The 20539-nt window shown below is 39.3% G+C and overlaps 1 protein-coding gene across 1 annotated transcript in view; it reads right to left on the minus strand.

Annotated features, from left to right (window-relative positions):
* The window catches only part of rps6ka6 (ribosomal protein S6 kinase A6), a 61133-nt gene that overhangs the window by 35735 nt on the left and 4859 nt on the right, over positions 1–20539 (minus strand). Inside the window, exons 2-3 of the mRNA XM_062963673.1 lie at positions 9977–10036; positions 2015–2134 (exon numbers count right to left, since the gene is read on the minus strand). Of these exons, the coding sequence (XP_062819743.1) occupies positions 2015–2134; positions 9977–10036 (180 nt within the window). The remainder of the gene's footprint in view (positions 1–2014; positions 2135–9976; positions 10037–20539) is intronic.

Consider the following 20539-nt stretch of genomic DNA (forward strand, 5'->3'; position numbering starts at 1 on the left):
CATCCAGTCCAACCCCCTGCCAAGAAGCAGGAAATCGCATTCAAAGCGATTAATAATAATACAGAACAATATAATCTCTAAAATCAGGACAGTAAATAAAGAGCAACACTCTGAAAGCATAAGCCACAGCAACGCGTGGCCGGGCAAAGCTAGTGTTTAAAAAAGTCTTCAAGCTAGACAGAGAAAAAGGAGAAAAGGTAGCTAGGAAAAGACATTGGCCCCATCTACACTGCCATATAATCCATTTTCTGAATCTAGATTATCGTCTTTGAACTGGATTATATGGCAACGTATATCCAGTAGGCTTGTGCATGATTCAGAGTCGTCGGTTCCTTCGGCCAATCTGGCTTGTTTGATTTGGCCAGATGGCCATAATGTTAAGGGTTCAGCCATGTATTTTTGTCCATTTTGGGACCACGTGGCAGTCGATTGTGGCTCCTCCTCCCCTCTTCAACACCACACGGCATTCTTCAAATCCACACTCTCTTGAAAGGAAGAAAGGAAAGGGTCTGAGGAAGGATGCTAACTTAACCCCGTTGCTCAAATCCAGGCTCCCTTGAAAGGAAGAAAAGAAAGGTTCCCAGGAACGGAAAGGGGAGCCTCTCAAGTTCCCCATTCCTGCCAACGGGACAAATCTTCCAGGATCCTTTGGCTGCAGACCAGAAATGGCTATTCAGCAACCCACCTGTTTTTGGGAGGTGCACAAAAATGGGTCTGCGGGTTTCTCGGAATTTGCCCAGCAGAAACTGATAAAGATTTGGCTGAAATGCACAAGCCTAATATCCAGCCATTGTAAAAATCAGAAACTTTTGAAATTGAGATATCTCTGTAGTCCTAATTTCCCAAACTGAATTTTATAAAAATAATTGTAACCCAAAACTGATAGGCTATGTAGTAAATCAACAAAAAGGCCAAAAAAATCAGGTTTGTATCTGCTCCTTCATGGCTACCAACTTGAAAACATAAAGGCTGAATGAGTTTCCAGGGTGGTATGAAGGAGGACAGAAGACAAAAGGGAACCAATGAAGAAATAAACAAAAAGGTCAGTCCATTTATTCTTGGATTTACGAAGATTAGAAGTATAAAAGCACTACAAGGTTAAGAATCGGTGTTCTATTCAATTCCAATTTAAATATTAACACTACTCAAGTTAGTAATGCTTAGGAAATAAGGGCACATTTTAGATTCAGATCCTTCTTGATCAGCTCTTTTAGTTTTTGAGGTTGCCATGGTGTAGCATTAAGACTATACACATATTTAAATATGCACTAGTTTGCAAACCAACTCCTAATTATATTGCAAACTGCCAATCAGAATTAAACAGTAGTTAACAGAGGTTCAAATGAGGAAATAATGCTGTGGTATGGTTAACAGTGAAAACACAGATAGTAAGAAAATACTAGTGAACACAAAGAGGCATGGATAATTCTTGCCTTCTAATTATTGTTCCGTCACCAAGCATAGCAATACCAGAACCATGTTACAATCAATATCCCAGTTTTGTGACCATCAACTCAAGTATAAAAATGCTTATTTTATAAGAATTAATTTCTGTGCCATTTACATTTCTACTCAAAGTGCAAATCAGGGTATGAGCAAAATCTGTAAATATTATGAGACATGAAAATGCAAAAGAAAAACGCAATGGCAATCTTCTCTGTCGTGTTCTGGAGAAACCAGCAACTGATCCAAAAACGCTCACACATTTTAATGTTTCGGTAATGGAGAAACAGATGAACACCCATATGCTGAAAGGACACTTTCATCATTTCTAAATGATGTTGGCTAATCATTTACTCCCAACAAATCAAGGATGGTGTCTTCATCTTCTACCTTGCATCCAAAGCAAAACAGTCTGAATTTTCAAGAAAATAGTTGCAACACCTTTTTAAAAAGGAGTCTTGGAAAGCCCCATCTACACTGCCATATAATGCAGTTTCAGAATGCTGACTAACTGCATGTATACTTGGAAGACAACTGCATTCAGAGTCAAGGGCGGCTCCTTCTGTCTTACCTTTCCAAATGATCCCTGACCAAGAACTTTAAGTAATTCAAACTGTGCAGGATCGGCTTTTTCACATCCTTCTTTCACATGGTGGGTAATGGGTATCTCTTCTACATTTCCTTCATCAACCTATTCAAGCAAAAAATGTAGTAAGTAATCTTTATTTATACCCATTCAAAACAACGACAGGCATAAAAATTAAAAACACATTAAGATATGAAGTTTAAATATAAAAATAGTGATAAAAGCATGAATGCAACTCTAATGCTGCCTAGATTAAAAGACCTTATGTATCCAACAGTGATCATTCAAATGTCTGGAGAGACAAAAAGGGCTACATATTAAAGCAGGGGTCCCCAAACTTTTTAAACAGGGGGGCAGTTCACAATCCTTCGGACCGTTGGAGGGCCGGACTATGGTTGGCCACCAAGCAATAATAATAATAATAATAAGTAATAAATAACAACAACAACAACAACAACAATAAAAAGAGGGTTGGCAGAGACCCTTTGGGCCATTGAGTCCAATCTCCTTCTGCCTTTGTGGACCAAAAGCATAAGCAAAGCACCCCTGACAGATGGCCACCCAGCTTCAATGTTAATAATAACAATAAAGAGTGTTGGAAGAGACCCCTTGGGCCATTTAGTCCAACCCCCTTCTGCCTCTGTGCACCAAAAGCACAAGCAAAGCATCCCTGACAGATGGCCACCCAGCCTCAATGTTAATAATAATAATAATAATAATAATAATAATAATAATAATAATAATAATAATAATAATAATACAGGGTTTTGGAACACAATACTCCTGACCTCACAATCGTGTTAAAAAACAAAGTATAGATTGTCGATGTTGCAATCCCAGGTGACAGCAAGATTGAGGAGAAACAACTGGAAAAGCTGACACAATATGAGGATTTAAAAATCGAATTACAAAGACTCTGGCACAAGCCAGTCAAGGTGGTCCCAGTGGTGATCGGCACACTGGGTGCAGTGCCTAAAGGCCTTGGCCTGCACTTAAACACAATCAGTGCTGACAAAATTACCATCTGCCAGCTGCAGAAGGCCACCTTACTGGGATCTGCACACATTATTCGCCGATACATCACACAGTCCTAGACACTTGGAAAGTGTCCGACGTGGGATCCAATTCAACAGCCAGCAGAGTGTCTGCTGTGGACTCATCTTGTTGTGTTTCTAATAATAATAATAATAATAATAATAATAATAATAATAATAATAATAATAATAATAATGGGTTGTAAGAGAATAAGAGACCCCTTGGGTCATTTAGCCCAACCCCCTTCTGCCCTTGTGCTGTGGGGGCTGGATAAATGGCTTCGATGGGCCGCATCCGGCCCCCGGGCCTTAGTTTGGGGACCCCTGTATTAAAGGATTGTGACAAAGGGGTAGACTGGGGTCCTGTCTAACTATTAGGCTTGTGCAATTTGGATGGATGATTTGTTTTTGCTATCCAAATTTCAATGGGTACCCAGATCCATGTTCAGGATCCTCCGGAAAACCGGCTAATGGAAAAATCTGTTTTCAGCTAGGCAGCCGAAAGATCCGGCACATTGACGGGAACTGAGAATTTGAAGCTCCCCTTTGAATGGGGTTTGAAGAACACTCCTCCTGAGAACCATTTCTATCTTCCTTTCAAGGAAGTCTGGGTTTGAGCAACGGGGTTAAGGAAGCCATGTGTAAGACACGTTATGGCGTTCTTATATTCTGACTGGCCCAACAGGCAGGGCTCATAGAGAAACACCATGCAAGCAGCATGCGGCTGCTTCTCCGTGATGCCGAATAGGGGAAAAGGAGCCCTGATTGGCTGACACGTGGCGCCGTTATGGACGAAAAAACATGACTGCTGATCTCTTACCATTATGGCCATCTGAACAAATTGAACAAGCTGGATTGGCTGAAGGAAACCGACCAAACCGAATCTATGCACAAGCCTAATAACTATGCAACTACAGTAGAGTCTCGCTTATCCAACCTTTGCTTATCCAACGTTCTGCATTATTCAATGGAGTCTGCCTCCCGCCTGGATCCACAGCTGCTTCTCTAGGCAGCAATGCACAGCGGGCCAACACACACAACAACAACACAAGTGCAGTCACACTCCCAAACAAGTGGCAGTCTTGTTGTACAACATGATGTTTTGGTGCTTAAATTGTAAAATCATAACACAATTTGACGTTTAATAGGCTTTTCCTTAATCCCTCCTTATTATCCAACATTTTCATTATCCAACGTTTTGCCAGCCCGTTTATGTTGGATAAGTGAGACTCTACTGTATATGAATCTATTCCAAACCTAGAAGGATTCAATATGCCTGGCGCTTTCATAATAAGAAAAGTTATGAATTCCACTTGCTTGCACTGCTTGCTTTCAACAATAGGAGCCCCAATGGTGTAATGGGTTAAACCCTTGTGTTGGCAGGACTGCTGACTTGAAGGTTGCCGATTCGAATCCAACCCCGGGGAGAGTGCGGATGAGCTCCCTCTATCAGCTCCAGCTCCAAGCAGGGGCATGAGAGAAGCCTCCCACAATGGTAAAAACATCAAAACATCTGGGCAATGTCCCCTGAGCAACGTCCTTGCAGACGGCCAATTCTCTCACACCAGAAGTGATATGCAGTTTCTCAAGTCGCTCCTGACACAAAAAAAAATACAATCTGCAAAGGAGTGAATGAAACACTCATTGAATCAAACATTCATTGTTGTTGACTGGGCTTGGCCCCATGTAAGCTGCCCCGAGTCCCTTCGGGGAGATGGGGCGGGGTACAAAAATAAAATTATTATTATTATATTATTAATGAAACACTCCAGATAATATACACTAAGTTCTAACTTTTCTGCTGTTCCTCATGATATTGAGAAGCAGAAGCTACAAAAACTATATGTGCAATAATGGCGATGCACTGAAGTCATGCAATGTCAAGCCTTTTTTCTTTTTAAAGTACTCGCCTCCTTCAACTATACACTGAAGATATAAACACCCCCAGCTCAAACTCCCCAGTGTACAAAAACACTTTACGTCAGAGCCTCTCACATAAGATTAGAAGGCATCTGAATATTATAAATGGATCCTTCCTTTCAGAAAGAACAAAACAGTGAAAATACTACAGTAGAGTTTCACTTATCCAACACTCACTTATCCAACGTTCTGGATTATCCAATGCATTTTTGTAGTCAATGTTTTCAATATATCATGATATTTTGGTGCTAAATTCATAATCCACTATTGCAACCTCATTGTTTTTAATTTGATGTTTTAGTTCTGTGTTGTGTTTTTTCGCCTATTGTGTATATTTTATTATTGGTTTCTGTTGTTGTCCTTTGATGTTTCATATTTTATCATTGCTTGTATTTTGATTTTGCTGTAAGCCGCCCCGAGTTCCCTTCGGGGAAGATGGAGGCGGGATATAAATAAAATTATTATTATTATTATTATTATTATTATTATTATTATTATTATTATTATTAAATACAGTAATTACTACATAGCATTACTGTGTATTGAACTACTTTTTCTGTCAAATTTGTTGTATAACATGATGTTTTGGTACTTAATTTGTAAAATCATAACCTAATTTGATGTTTAATAGGTTTTTCCTTAATCTCTCCTTATTATCCAACATAATAAGGAGCCCCCAGATGGTGTAGTGGACTAAGTGACTTGAAGGTTGGGTTGCTGACCTGAAAGCTTCCAGGTTCGAATCCCACCTGGGGAGAGTGTGGATGAGCTCCCTCTATCAGCTCCAGCTCCATGCGGGGACATGAGAGAAGCCTCCCACAAGGATGGTAAAAACATCATAACATCGGGCGTCCCCTGGGCAATGTCCTTGCAGACGGCCAATTCTCTCACTCCAGAAGCAACTCCGGTTGCTCCTGACACGGAAAAAAAAAAATCCAACATATTTGCTTATCCAACATTCTGACGGCCCGTTTATATTGGATAAGCGAGACTCTACTGTATATTTCAAGATGCCTGGGGACAGAAAAAATAAAACCAGAAACCATATCAATCAGCACTAAGGAAGTCTTCAGTAGCGCTGATGCCACACAAAAGACACTCGATGACACTATTTTTCAATTTTAATACATTTGAACATTTGCAGAAAGTAGACTCTACCAGACCGTCTCTGTTCAACATGCATCTTAATTCACTATTCTGTGACATCACAACTGGTTTCTGTGGAAACTGACACCACCGTAATTGAAAAGGAGCTTGACAAACACCGTTTTAATGCAACTGTCGGGGAAAATGATATAATCTCTGCCTTATAATACAAATCTGAACACTGTTGCCGGCTGAGTCACTCTAGACCCCACATGGAACTCAATTATAGCCCTGTGTATAGTCGCCAATTTGGAAAGCGACGCCCAGTGAATCCTAAATACTGAATCGGAGGCACATAACAGAACAACTTGGAAGCTCAACAGCTGTTGAGTGTGGGTAAGAGTGACACAAGCAGAACGGCCAGAAGAGGAGGAAACAGGTGCTGGAAAGGAAACTACACAAGGCTCTTAGTCAATAGTCGCATCAGGCTTGGTACTCCTTACCCATCGTTTTCTGACCCCTGGACTTTCCATTTCCTAGTTCTACCTTCACCTGTTAAAACATTTCATCACCTTCCTTCAACTTCTCACTTCCAGCAACCTGTTCAGGATTTCGCAACTGGAAATGTTTGCAACATAAATGGAGACCAGACAGGCGTCGTGCAGAATACAGTAGCAATTTAGCTTCATGGAGATCACAAAATATTATGACTTTACTCTCCTTCATCTTCCCTGACCTAAAAGTCCCCAAACATGGTGACACAATCTCCACAGCAGGCCAAAATAAGCTTGCAAGCCAAAATCTTTTGTCAGAAACCTGGATAACATAGGCTGCATCGATACTGCAAAGTAGAGTCATATAACCCAGTTCAATGCAGTTCGGGCCCTATCTATACTGCCATATAATCCAGTTTCCAAATGCAAATAATAATAATAATAATAATAATAATAATAATAATAATAATAATAAAAAATAATTGAAGGAAAAGTTGATAAGGAGAAGACCTGGTTCTGGCTCATGAATGGGACCCTGAAGAAGGAGAGAGAAGGCCTGATCCTTGCAGCCCAGGAGCAAGCCATCAGAACAAAGGTAATTCAGGCCAAGATCGAAAAATCAGCTGATGACCCAAAATGCAGACTGTGCAAGGAAACCGACAAAACCATTGATCATATCCTCAGCTGCTGTAAGAAAATTGCACAGACAGACTACAAACAGAGGCACAACTACATGGCCCAAATGATTCATTGGAACTTATGCCTCAAGTACCACCTCCCAGCAGCGAAGAACTGGTGGGATCACAAACCTGCAAAAGTATTGGAAAATGAGCACACAAAGATACTGTGGGACTTCCGAATCCAGACTGACAAAGTTCTGGAACACAACACACCAGACATCACAGTTGTGGAAAAGAACAAGGTTTGGATCATTGATGTCGCCATCCCAGGTGGCAGTCTCATTGATGAAAAACAACAGGAAAAACTCAGCCGCTATCAGGACCTCAAGATTGAACTTCAAAGGCTCTAGCAGAAACCAGTACAGGTGGTCCCGGTGGTGATGGGCACACTGGATGCCGTGCCAAAAGATCTCAGCCGGCATTTGGAAACAATAGACATTGACAAAATTACGATCTGCCAACTGCCACCCTGCTGGGATCTGCGCCCATCATCCAAAAATACATCACACAGTCCTAGACACTTGGGAAGTGTTCGACTTGTGATTTTGTGATATGAAATCCAGCATATCTATCTTGTTTGCTGTGTCATAATAAAATAATAATAATAATCCTCAGCTACTGCAAGAGATCGCACAGACAGACTACAAGCAGAGGCATAACACCGTTGCTCAGATGATTCATTGGAACTTGTGCCACAAATACCATCTGCCTGTGACAAAGAACTGGTGAGACCACAAGCCGGAAAAAGTTACAGAGAATGAACATGTCAAGCTACTCTGTGACTTCCAAATTCAGATAGACAGGGTTTTGGAGCACAAGACTCCTGACCTCACAATTGTGTTAAAAAACAAAATATGGATTGTAAATGTTGCAATCGCAGGTGACAGCAGGATTGAAGAAAAACAACTGAAAAAGCGGACACAATATGAGGATTTAAAGATCGACCTGCAAAGACTCTGGCACAAGCCAGTCAAGATGGCCCCATGAAGTTTGTAAGTAAATCAACTATGTTACTATTAACAAAGACTATCTTATTTTTTGTCTCTTGAGAACATGATTTAAAAACCAATATATTTTATATTTAGATTAGATGTTTTTGGGGCAACTGAAATAATAACTTTCTGAAGATCTGCTATATATTTTGTGCATTGGCATATCTTTGTTCCTAACAGTTCAGAGTGATAACAACTGAGAAACCTAATTTGCCTTGCATGAATGCTAGTGGATATTTACCACTAACTAAGGAGAAGATTCACTCAAATGAGTATTTAACTCTTCTCAGGAAGATCATACTTTACTAAAGGGTTATGATTGCTCCAAATAGTGTGAATGTCAATCAATCTCCAAAAGGGTCACGCTTCCAAAAGGCTATGGAGATTTCTGGTTTTCCAAAAGGTTATGGTCTCTCAAAGGTCCTGCCTTTCCAAAAAAAAGAAAAAAAAGAAAAGAAATAACAAATATTTTAAATGTACTAAGTTGCATTGAATAACATAAAGGTTTTATTAAAGAACTTAAAACTCTGTATGTATGTATGAAAACATGTGGCTGTCAACTTCTGGAGACTACATGGATATTACAAGAATTTCTTAGGCAAAGAATACTCATCCAACCAGACATTGAAAAGGCTTTTGCATGGTAAAATAATGCTATCTCTTTCAGAATTGTTTTATCCTGTTTTATTATTAACAGTGATAATAAGATTATAGAGTTTTTCAAGTAAATGTTTCCAATTCATATAATCATATTATGGGATATGCATGCCTCTTTTACATTCATAAGTTGCTGTTTCGCTTCTCCAAACTGGCAAAACTTCAAATTGTCCTTTTGCAATCGCATCTCAAAAAAAAGAAAGAAATCAATTACACCAGTTTGTCATCTGACTTTTGATCAATTTCCTTGGCCAAATTTCTGGAAACTGGCAACCGAGAAAATGGCATGCCAAGTGCCAGCTCTAATTGCAAAACACACAAGATGGAAATTCATAAAAATACTATCAGATTTATATGTACTCGCATTGCAAGTTTTGAAAACAAAACCACTATGTTGCTGTGAGTTTTCCAGGCTGTATGGCCATCTTTCAGAAGCATTTTCTCCTGATGTTTCGCCCACATCTATGGCAGACATCCTCAGAGGTTGTGAGGTCTGTTGGTAACTAGGCAAGTGAGGTTTATAAATCTGTGGAAAGTCCAGGGTGGGAGAAAGAACTCTTGTCTGTCAGAGGTAAGTGTGAATGTTGCAATTGGCCACCTTGATTAGCATTGAATGGCCTTGCAGCTTCAAAGTCTGGCTGTTTTCTTGCCTAGTTTCCAACAGAGATTAGCCACATTATAGAGACATACACCCTGGACATCATTCCACATATATATAAACCCTACTTGTCCCAGTTTCCAATGGACCTCACAACCTCTGAAGATGCCTGCCATAGATGTGGGTGAAACGTCAGGAGAGGATGCTTCTGGAACATTCCCATACACCCTGGGAAACTCACAGCAACCCAGTGATTTTGGCCACGAAAGCTTTTGACAACAAACAAAACCACTATTTTTAAGCAGCCTTATATAACACCTTTGTGGATATCTACCATTCCAAATATTTGGTCCTCCAAGATTTCTGTAAGTTTGGTTGCTGTCACAGTACATACGTTTCACAAAGGAAAATTATATCAAGCTATTTCAAACTATTTCAAACGGCAATTGTTATGAACTATTTGGTGTTATTTGCACCTGTACTTACGTTATAGGAATATGGTTCTCCCTCTTCCATCGGTTCATCTACCATTTTAATGCCATTTAGCTGCAAAAAAACAAACAAACAAATGGCGATGAAGTAAAACAGAAACACAAATAATCACAATATTCTTTCAAATGCATAATTATTGGTAATCTAATGTTCCCAGTGGCGCGGCAGGTTATACTGCTGAGCTGCTGAACTTATTGATTATATATTTATTTGCGGTATTTTTATGCCACACTTCTCAACCCCGAAGGGGACTCAGGGCAGTTCACAGTGTTGGCAACAATTCAATGCCCTCGATAAAAAAACAGCATAAAATATCAAAGAAGACCCTCCCCTAATAAAAAAATTAAACATTATTAAACACATCACATAAAATAACATCATATATCACACAAATACATAGCCATTGTCCATAAAGAGTCCTGGGTCATGGACCTAATAGTCGGTGGTTCAAATCCGGGGAGTGGGGTGAGCTCCCGCAGTTAATCCCAGTTTCTGCCAACCTAGCAGTTCGAAAACATGCAAATGTGAGTAGATCAATAGGTACTGCTCTGGCGGGAAGGTAACAATGCTCCATGCAGTCATGCCGGCTACATGACCTTGGAGGTGTCTATGGACAATACCAGCTCTTTGGCTTAGAAATGTAGATGATCACTACACTTCAGAGTCAGACTCAACTAAATTTAATGTCAGGGGAAAACCTTTACCTTTACCTAATGTTCCCTAATAAATTAGGAATGCACCCACATATAATTTGATTGTTCAGAATATATTTTAAAAATATGTAAGAGAAAGCAGATGAGAGGAACCTAAAGGTCACAAAACAGTTTATGGAATCTGTGTAATGACAAACTTCAACTAAAGGAGATTAGCCACATTATAGAGACATTATTCCACACATATATAAACCCCACTTGTCCCAGTTTCCAACAGAGCTCACAACCTCTGAGGATGCCTGCCACAGATGTGGGTGAAATGTCAGGAGAGAATGCTTCTGGAACATGGCCAGACAGCCTGGAAAACTCACCGCAACCCAATCACCTGTTTGAAGTCTAGTTATTCACCTATGAGCATAATTTATATAAAAAGGAGGCATAACCTCTCAATTTAATTCTGCAAATATTGGTTTTCATTTAATGAGCAGACTCACTCAAATTGCATTGTACACATGCCTTCTTCTGTCTTTTCTCCCAGGCTACAAACAGCCAAACTTTACAAACAAGAATATAGGATCTTTTTTCCCTCCAAAAGGTACAACGCATTAATTAAAAACTGGAAAAACCTGATAAATAAGGAAAGGTAATTATTTAAGTAGCTATTTTAATTATCACATATTTCAGTAAGAACTCATTATCATAACCACTCTGCCATCCAAGAATGCACTCACACGCAAATATCCAACATTGTATCCTGAGAAAGGAATTTTTTTTAAAAAGGAATCCAAACAAATAGATTACCCTATATAACATGATTTTTGTTCCTGGCCTATAAATGTCATTTCCTAATTAGTCTATCATGAAAACATGGAAAAAACTTATTAAACTGCAAAAACTTTGTTTTGTTGGGACATTCCTACAGTACATTTTGTTATAGTTTTTCAATGAAGATCTCGTAGAATCTCAACCAATTCAACATAGTTTGTGGCAGCCACAAAAACAAAGTTTCTGGAGTGGAACAACTAATTTTAAAATTGGTACCACACAATCAAACAGGAAATAACACTTTCAAACCAGGAACAGAAAAAAAAATCAAATTTTGCAACATAGTGTTATTAACAGTGTTTATAGGATAGTATGTAGAAGAGTAAATAGGACAATGCAATTCAATAGCAAATTGATATAGTTTTTTAATCAAAGTAAAAACACACAATAATGGGAACTTAAAGTTAGAACAGATTAAAATGTGTGTTCCTCTATAGCAGTGGTTCCCAACCTGTGGTCCATGGACCACCAGTGGTCCGCAAGAACTAAAATATGGTCCACGGCCTTACTGTTACTACTACAGATAATAGCACAGCCCAAACAAAAACATTTTTTTTGTATCCTGAGTCTAAACATAAAATGCATTTATGGTCCATGTACACCTTATACCCATATTCTGGAAGTACAATTTCATACAATATTTTTGAGAATTTTGCAAATGAAACAAAGTTTGTGGACACTGAACCATCAGAAAGCAATGGTGTTAGTGTTTCAGCTGTTGGCAATTCCAGATAAGAAAATGCTCAACCTGTATGTTCCGACTTTCATTTGTGCAGGAATTCATTCTTGGAAAATTACTGAGGGTATTGTAGGGAGTGGTTGGTTTACAGTTCTGGTTTGGTGAAAGTGACAGTTTGCAAGAGAGGCAATTGCTAAGCACTGTGGGAAAAAAATCCAGATTTTAATTTTTACTTAGCCATCAAGAGTAGCTGACCTTGAGCCAGTCACCATCAAAAGGAGTGTTTCTCAACCTGTTGGTCCTCAGTTGTTTTGGCCTACAACTCCCAAAAAACCCAGACAAACGACTCTTGTCACACCCTGGACTCTCCACAGATATATATTTACCTTCCTTGCCTAGTATCTCCATGCCTCACAGCCTCTGAGGATGCCTGCCATAGATGTGGGCAAAACGTCAGGAGAGAATACTTCTGGAACATGGCCACACAGCCCGAAAGACATACAACAAGCCTAAAAATGAAGATACCAAGGTACCCCTGCTTCCAGGCGCCACATGGAACAACTCCACTCAGGAGGCTTGTTGTCATGCCTTTCGTGGGTAGTATAAGAGGGTTTCGTGAGACCAGTCACTTTCTTTGCAATGGTGCCATAATGTTGAGGCCGTGGACCATATTTTAGTTCTTGGGGACCACTGGTGATCCACAGACCACAGGTTGGGAACCACTGCGTTAAACCAACTCTTTATAAGAGATACGGACAAATACATAAATTGTAATAACAAAATGTATGAGGATACAATATGTCACATGAAAACCCTCTCTCTCTCTATATATATAAAAGGGTAATGAAATTTCGGCCTAGGACAAAACAACAAAACTACACATCCCAGAAACACTAAACTTGGCAGCACAACCCCTCATCCATGCCTCTACGTTCATACAACAAAAAGAAAAGAAAAATAAAGTCCTAATTAGAGGGAGAGGAATAATTGTTTTTATCCAATTGCTGCCAGTTAAAAGGCTAAGCTCCGCCCACTTGGTCTCCTAGCAATCCACGCAACCCAGGGGACAGGCAGAGTTAGGCCTCACTTAGGCCTCTTTCCCACTGCCTATAAAATACAGATTATCTGATTTGAACTGGATTATATGGCAGTGTAGACTCAAGGCCCTTCCACACAGCTATATAATTCATTTATAATCTTATATTATCTGCTTTGAACTGGATTATGTTGACTCCACACTGCCATATAATCCACTTCAGTGTGCAGTTGGACTTAACGTCAGGGGAAAACCTTTACCCTTTACCTTAACTACCACCAATTCCTCAATACTTTATTTCCCATACCACCATACTTCACCACAGCAACGCGTGGCCGGGCACAGCTAGTTCTTTTCTATATTACAAATATGATTTATTGCTTATTTCACATAGACTCGGAGGTTTCTCATTATGTTCGCACGGCACACCTACACACTGCAGCCAACACACCAATGTGTCACGACATACAGTTTGGAAAGCTCTGACCTAGATGTATGAAAACAGGTTTCACAGTATCAATATAAATGGAGCCAATGATACAAAAGCAACTGAAAGTCCTGATTTTGTCACTATGAGGATAGCAGCGGCTGAGCTGGCAAACTAAGTGGGAATTCTTGTTTCTCCCCAAATCGACAATGAGCACATACACAAAAGAGGCACTGATCTGGCACGGCAGCAGAAAGAGCAAGGTTCAATTCATATTCATGACAATATTTGCGGTCTCCAAACCCAACAGCATTGTCCTAAGTAAACATCCCCTTTGTTATGGCTGAGTAATCCCATTTCAGGCCACTGTGTTATTCTGGCATTTGAACTTCAAAGAGGCAAGCCACAGTTTCCCATGTGCAAATCTGCTTTTCAGAGAGTGAAAGTCTGACTATTTCGGGCCTAACAATCAACAAAGCTAAGAAACACTAACAAGATCTAACAACACGCTTGCGCAATTTGTTACGAAAGTCATAATATACACAGGATGTTACAAAAGGAAATCAAATGTATCCACGGATCAAATGCACAACTTAAGTTGCAAAACTCCATTAACAGTGTTTGGGAATGGATAGAAGACACTGAGAGTGAATGTTAATCTACAGTACTTGAAACTAGAAATCAATAAACCCTTTCTACAATGCCTCTCCAAGCAGTCAGAACTTAAATAATCTATTTCATACATGTCATAAGCATTGCAGTGACATTGTTTATGACATCATTCAACTAACCTCTAAATCCTTGATTTTATTTATAGATTGGCAAAAACTCTTTAAACATTTAGCATGGAAGGCCAGGACTCATATACAGTAGAGTCTCACTTATCCAACGTAAACGGGCCGGCGGAACGTTGGATAAGCGAATATGTTGGATAATAAGGAGAGATTAAGGAAAAGCCTATTAAACATCAAATTAGGTTATGATTTTAAAAATTAAGCACCAAAACATCATGTTATACAACAAATTTGACAGAAAAAGTAGTTCAATACGCGGTAATACTATATAGTAATTACTGTATTTACAAATTTAGCACCAAAATATCACGATATATTGAAAACATTGACTACAAAAATGTGTTGGATAATCCAGAACGTTGGATAAGCGAGTGTTGGATAAGTGAGACTCTACTGTACTTCAACAATAAAAGCTATGGGTTGCTGTGAGTTTTCCAGGCTGTATAGCCATGTTCCAGAAGCATTCTCTCCTGACATTTCCCCTACATGTATAGCAGGCATCCTCAGAGGTTGTGAAGTCTGTTGCAAACTAGATAAGTGGAAAGTCCAGGGTGAGAGGAAGAACTACTGTCTGATTGAGGCAAGTGTGAATGTTGCAATTGGCCACCTTGATTAGCATTGAATAGCCTTGCAGCTTCAAAGTTTGGCTGCTTTCTACCTGGGGGAATCCTTTGTTGGGAGGTGTTAGCTGGCCCTGATTGTTTCCTGTCTGAAATTCCCATTTTTTTAGTGTTGCTCTTTATTTAGTCCTGATTCCAGAGTAGCAAGATTTTGTTCATTTTCATGTTTTCCTCCTTTCTGTTGAAATTGTCCACATGCTTGTGGATTTCAATGGCTTCTCTGTGGTTTCCTTGAAATAAGTGGTGCTTTTCCAACAGAAAACACACAAACAAGTAAGGCTGGAACTACACTGCCATATAATGCAAATTCAGAATGTCAATTAACTGCATTAAGATGGATTATATGGCAGTGTAGTCATATAATCCAGTTCAAAGCAGATAATCTGGATTCAGAAACTGCATTATATGGCAGTGTAGATGCACCCTTAGTCCTGAATAAGCATGCTTAGGATTACAACTTTAGAAGACGATTCTACTGAAACAGGCGAGACAATTCTGTAATATTTTGAACACAAAAACTAGGAATATTTACACCTCGCGAACAAGTTCCTATGAATAATTTGGAAATTAAATAATTTGCTGCCGTCACTGCTGCTGTGTTATATTTTAACAGCTCCCAAGTATAAATATCAATCAGCAACACGCTAGAGGTAACTGAATGTTTTTATTTAGATAGCCAATAATGTAATTTTATTATAGTATTTTCCAAAATTACTCAGGCATACAGACCATCATTAAGTATTCAATCACGGAAATATTTCAAAATGCATGCAGCTATAATAGAGAACAGCACAGTAATTATAGTACTTAAGAACAGCACTCTATGGACACACAAACAGGGAAAAACTAAAAGACTAAAGTTACAATCCTGAACACAGTTAGGCTGCTTTCAGTCCCACAGACTTCAACTCGATATATATATACACATTTGAATTTAAATATTGCTGAATGCTGTGTGGTTCTTGTACTCACAAGAAAACATGTCCAGGATCAGGTTGTGCTTGAGCAAGGAGTATTAAACTTCTAATTCTCTCATAGATTTACAATCTAACCCTATAATAAACTCCAACTGTAACAGAAATCCTCTACACTGCCATACAACCCAGATTATCAAAGCAGATAGTCCACATTATCTGCTTTGAACTGTATTATATGAGTCTACACTGCCAAATAATCCAAGTCAAAGCAGATAATCTGGATTTTATATGGCAGTGTAGAAGGGGGCTAAATATGATGACTATTTTTACAAAAACTACCTTTTAAAGAACAACTCAAAAGTACTAACGGAAGCAAGTCAAACCAGTTTCTGAAAAAGTGTTTAGATTAAATCTTCCCTTGGTATAGCTGCATATAAATTGGATGGAATTGCATGGAATATAAATAAATTATTATTTTATTATGACACAGCAAACAAGATAGATATGCTGGATTTCATATCACAAAATCACAAGTCGAACTCTTCCCAAGTGTCTGGGACTGTGTGATATATTTTCGGATGATGCACGCAGATCCCAGCAGGGTGACCTTTTGCAGTTGGCAGATCGTAATTTTGTCAATGTCGATCTGCCAACTGAAAAAGGCCACCCTGCTGGGATTATTATTATTATTATTAGTAGTACTATTATTAAGCCGCATTTCACATCCAACTCTCATTTACCAGTTCCAGAAACCTAGTGTCTACTGTAAAGTTGGATCTTGTTTTTAAAGTATTGCAGCACATATATTAAGATCTCGTAAAACACTTCAATAGGATATGGCCATTTTCACAGTGTGAGCTCCATTAAATCGTACAGCGCCCGCCACACTTCCAATAACGACCATTTTAAAATTAGGAAAGTGCTTAGACAACTGATCATTTAAAAGAATCCAAACTTCTGGCTAAGGTTGCTGCTTAGTTTTGTCATGAATCTGTTGGGTATTTTTTTTTAAAGGCTCTATCCTGACACTGTTAAGGAATGGCAACTACAGTAGAGTCTCACTTATCCAACACTCGCTTATCCAACATTCTGGATTATCCAACGCATTTTTGTAGTCAATGTTTTCAATACATTGTGATATTTATATATGTGTGTGTGTGTGTATACACATGCACACACACGCACACACATCAATATATATAATATTAATATTAATAATATTATGTTGTAATACAATGTAATAATAATTATAATTCACTATTATAATTGTATATTTATATTACATGCAATATTACTAATAATATTGCAATATAGTTGTATAATATAATATATTGTATGTATATATACTTGTAAACCGCCCTGAGTCCCCTTCGGAGTGAGAAGGGCGGTATATAAATGTCGCAAATAAATAAATAATAAATAAATATTTTGGTGCTAAATTCGTAAATACAGTAATTACTACATAGCATTACTGTGTGTTGAACTACTTTTTCTGTCAAATTTGTTGTATAACATGATGTTTTGGTGCTTAATTTGTAAAATCATAACCTAATTTGATGTTTAATAGGCTTCTCCTTAATCTCTCCTTATTATCCAACATATTCGCTTATCCAACATTCTGCTGGCCCGTTTACGTTGGATAAGCGAGACTCTACTGTACTTGATGCATCTAATATGTTTGTTTAATGGAACCTCGGTTTTTGTCTGGAGCAGGGAAACGGGTCGATGGCCAGACCGCTGCAGTGAGGCCCACTGAATGCAGAACAAAAGCTATTGTGACAAAGGCTGTAACAACTACTTAGAAGTGAATAAAGAACATCCTGACACCAAATGGCATTTTCTAACATCCTGGCAGTCTAACATCAAGGAATATATTCTCCAAGATGGGCCTACTGATGTATAGATGTCACAGAACAGTAAGTACAAATTCATCACGTTCCATTCACCTAAAGCTCTTCCTATCTTCAGCTTGCACAACTTACTTTCATAATAAACAAGCCCTTCAGAGGCCAAGAGTTTATCAGCCTCTCCCTGCCTTAGGAACAGGAATTACAAAAGTACTCAGCTCCTCTAAGGACAAGTAAAGCCTAAACTTGCAGGTGGCTTATAGATATGAAGATGGAACAATTGTAGGCAGAAACTGTGGCGCGTGCAGGCGGTTTAGGGCTTCTATAGAAGAGATGAGGACCTTTGCCCCCATCTAATTCTTTGATCTTTAGCTTCAAGACGACTTCAGCCAATATCGCTCATAATTCTGGGAGTCCTAGACCAAATGGCTTCACGAGATAAAACTATCTAGACTTCTTTCAAATAAAGCTTGGATGCAGGGATATTCCTAAGGACACATAAGCCTTGCTGAAATTAGATACCGTGTTTCCCTGAAAATAAGACAGTGTCTTATATTAATTTTTGCTCCCCAAGGTGCTCTAGGTCTTATTTTCAGGGGATGTCTTATTTTTCCATGAAGAAGAATTCACATATATAGTTGAACAAAAAAATGAACATTTATTATATACTGTACAGTTATCATAATAAACCAGCATAAACAGACAAACTGTGAATCCTATCAAGAATTTCTTGTTACTACCAATGTTTCCATGTACAACACTTTATGGGACGTACTACATACATTTACCAATCCTGCATCCTCTGGTGTTGTTTGGCGGGTATGCTTCCAAACAAAAACTTTTCTAGGTCTTACTTTCAGGGGAGGCCTTATATTTAGCAATTCAGCAAAACCTCTACTAGGTCTTATTTTCTGGGGATGTCTTATTTTAGGGGAAACAGGATAGGTATGGGTCTATATAATGCCTGCAAAGAAGAACAGCTGATAAATCCATATAGGCTAGACATGTGCATTCGGGGGAAGCCTTGTCCCATTTTGTGTCCTGGCTTTCGTTGGGGCCCCCCAATCTGTTTTTTGTAAGCCTCTCAAAATTGAGAGGGTTGGTTTTGGTTCTTTTGTTTCGGGGCCCAAAAATTGGAACATTATGGGGGGCTCCCCTTCCCGGCATGCATGCATTCTTCTTACCTGGCCCATTTTGTTTCAACTCTAGAGTAAAAGGCGCTTGGCTGCAGGCACTGGCGGGCGTGCACATTTTCCAGGCCTGCCTGCACACTGCGCCACACACACACACTCCTTGGAAATAGTGTGTGTGTGTGGTAGAGCATGCAGGCAGGCCCAGTGCCTGTAGCCAAGAGCCTCTTACTCTTAGAGTAAGAGGCGCTCAGCTGCAGGCACGCTTCAGGTCTGCCTGTCTGCACACCCTGCCCGACACACACTCTCTTTCCAAGGCAAGGAGGCAAGTTTGGATGCACATGAAAGTAGGTTTTCATGTTGAGCGAATTTTCATGTGGGGATGGAGCTTCTCATTTTGTGCTTCTGAAAAAATAGAAGTCACGAAAGAAATGGTAGGAACAAATTTTGCACACATATCTAATACAGACTTCAAGTTTTACTAAAGTCTGGCACGCTATGGATGTGACAAATAAATACAAAAATAGTTACAGTAGAGTATCACTTATCCAAGCCTTGTTTATCCAAGTTTCTGGATTATCCAAGCCATTTTTGTAGTCAATGTTTTCAATATATCATGATATTTTGGTGCTAAATTCGTAAATACAGTAATTACAACATAACATTACAGCGTATTGAACTGCTTTTTCTGTCAAATTTGTTGTTAAACATGATGTTTTGGTGCTTAATTTGTAAAATCATAACCTAATTTGATGTTTAATAGGCTTTTCCTTAATCCCTCCTTATTATCCAAGATATTCGCTTATCCAAGCTTCTGCCGGCCCGTTTAGCTTGGATAAGTGAGACTCTACTGGACTCGAAGTATGACAGGGAGCAAGTCAGGAGCCCACGATGGTGCAGTGGGTTAAAGCCTTGTGACTTGAAGGTTGGGCTGCTGATCTGCAAGCTGCCAGGTTCGAATCCCACCCGGGGAGAGCGCAGATGAGCTCCCTCTGTCAGCTCCAGCTCCATGCAGGGACATGAGAGAAGCCTCCCACAAGGATGGTAAAAACATCAAAGACATCCGGGCGTCCCCTGGGCAACGTCCTTGCAGATGGCCAATTCTCTCACTCCAGAAGCGACTTGCAGTTTCTCAAGTCACTCCTGACACGAAAAAAAGGGCTATCTAGACCAAGGATGTGGCTAGATTGCAATTCCAAGCAAGTTTCATGTAAGACAGGGCCAAGAAGAGGTACAATCCAGCAGCATTTGAAAGGCTGAACTTTCCTCACTGTGATCTAGACCAAAAACAGAGTATCTTTAGAAGAAGGCATGAGAAAGATCCATTAATAACCCTCAATGCTTGTGTTAAACTTTAGAGAACATCTCTTGTGTCTACTACTTAATCAAGCTGGTGACAGACTCAGCATACTTATATCTAAAATTAAATGTTAGCATCAGGACTGAAGGATTGACACACAAAATTTTGCTGAAACGTGCAGGTCATTTGGAACAATTAAAGGACATCTCAGGGACAAAGCTAGGCTGTCTTGAGAACTGCGGTTCAAACAGAAATTTAGAACAGAAAGGAGAAACCAATTGACTAGTGAAGAAGACCAGTTTAGTCCCCTCTACACTAGCAATACAGGA

The sequence above is a fragment of the Anolis carolinensis genome, unplaced genomic scaffold (assembly GCF_035594765.1).
Source record: "Anolis carolinensis isolate JA03-04 unplaced genomic scaffold, rAnoCar3.1.pri scaffold_12, whole genome shotgun sequence".
In the NCBI taxonomy this organism is placed as follows: Eukaryota; Metazoa; Chordata; class Lepidosauria; order Squamata; family Dactyloidae; genus Anolis; species Anolis carolinensis.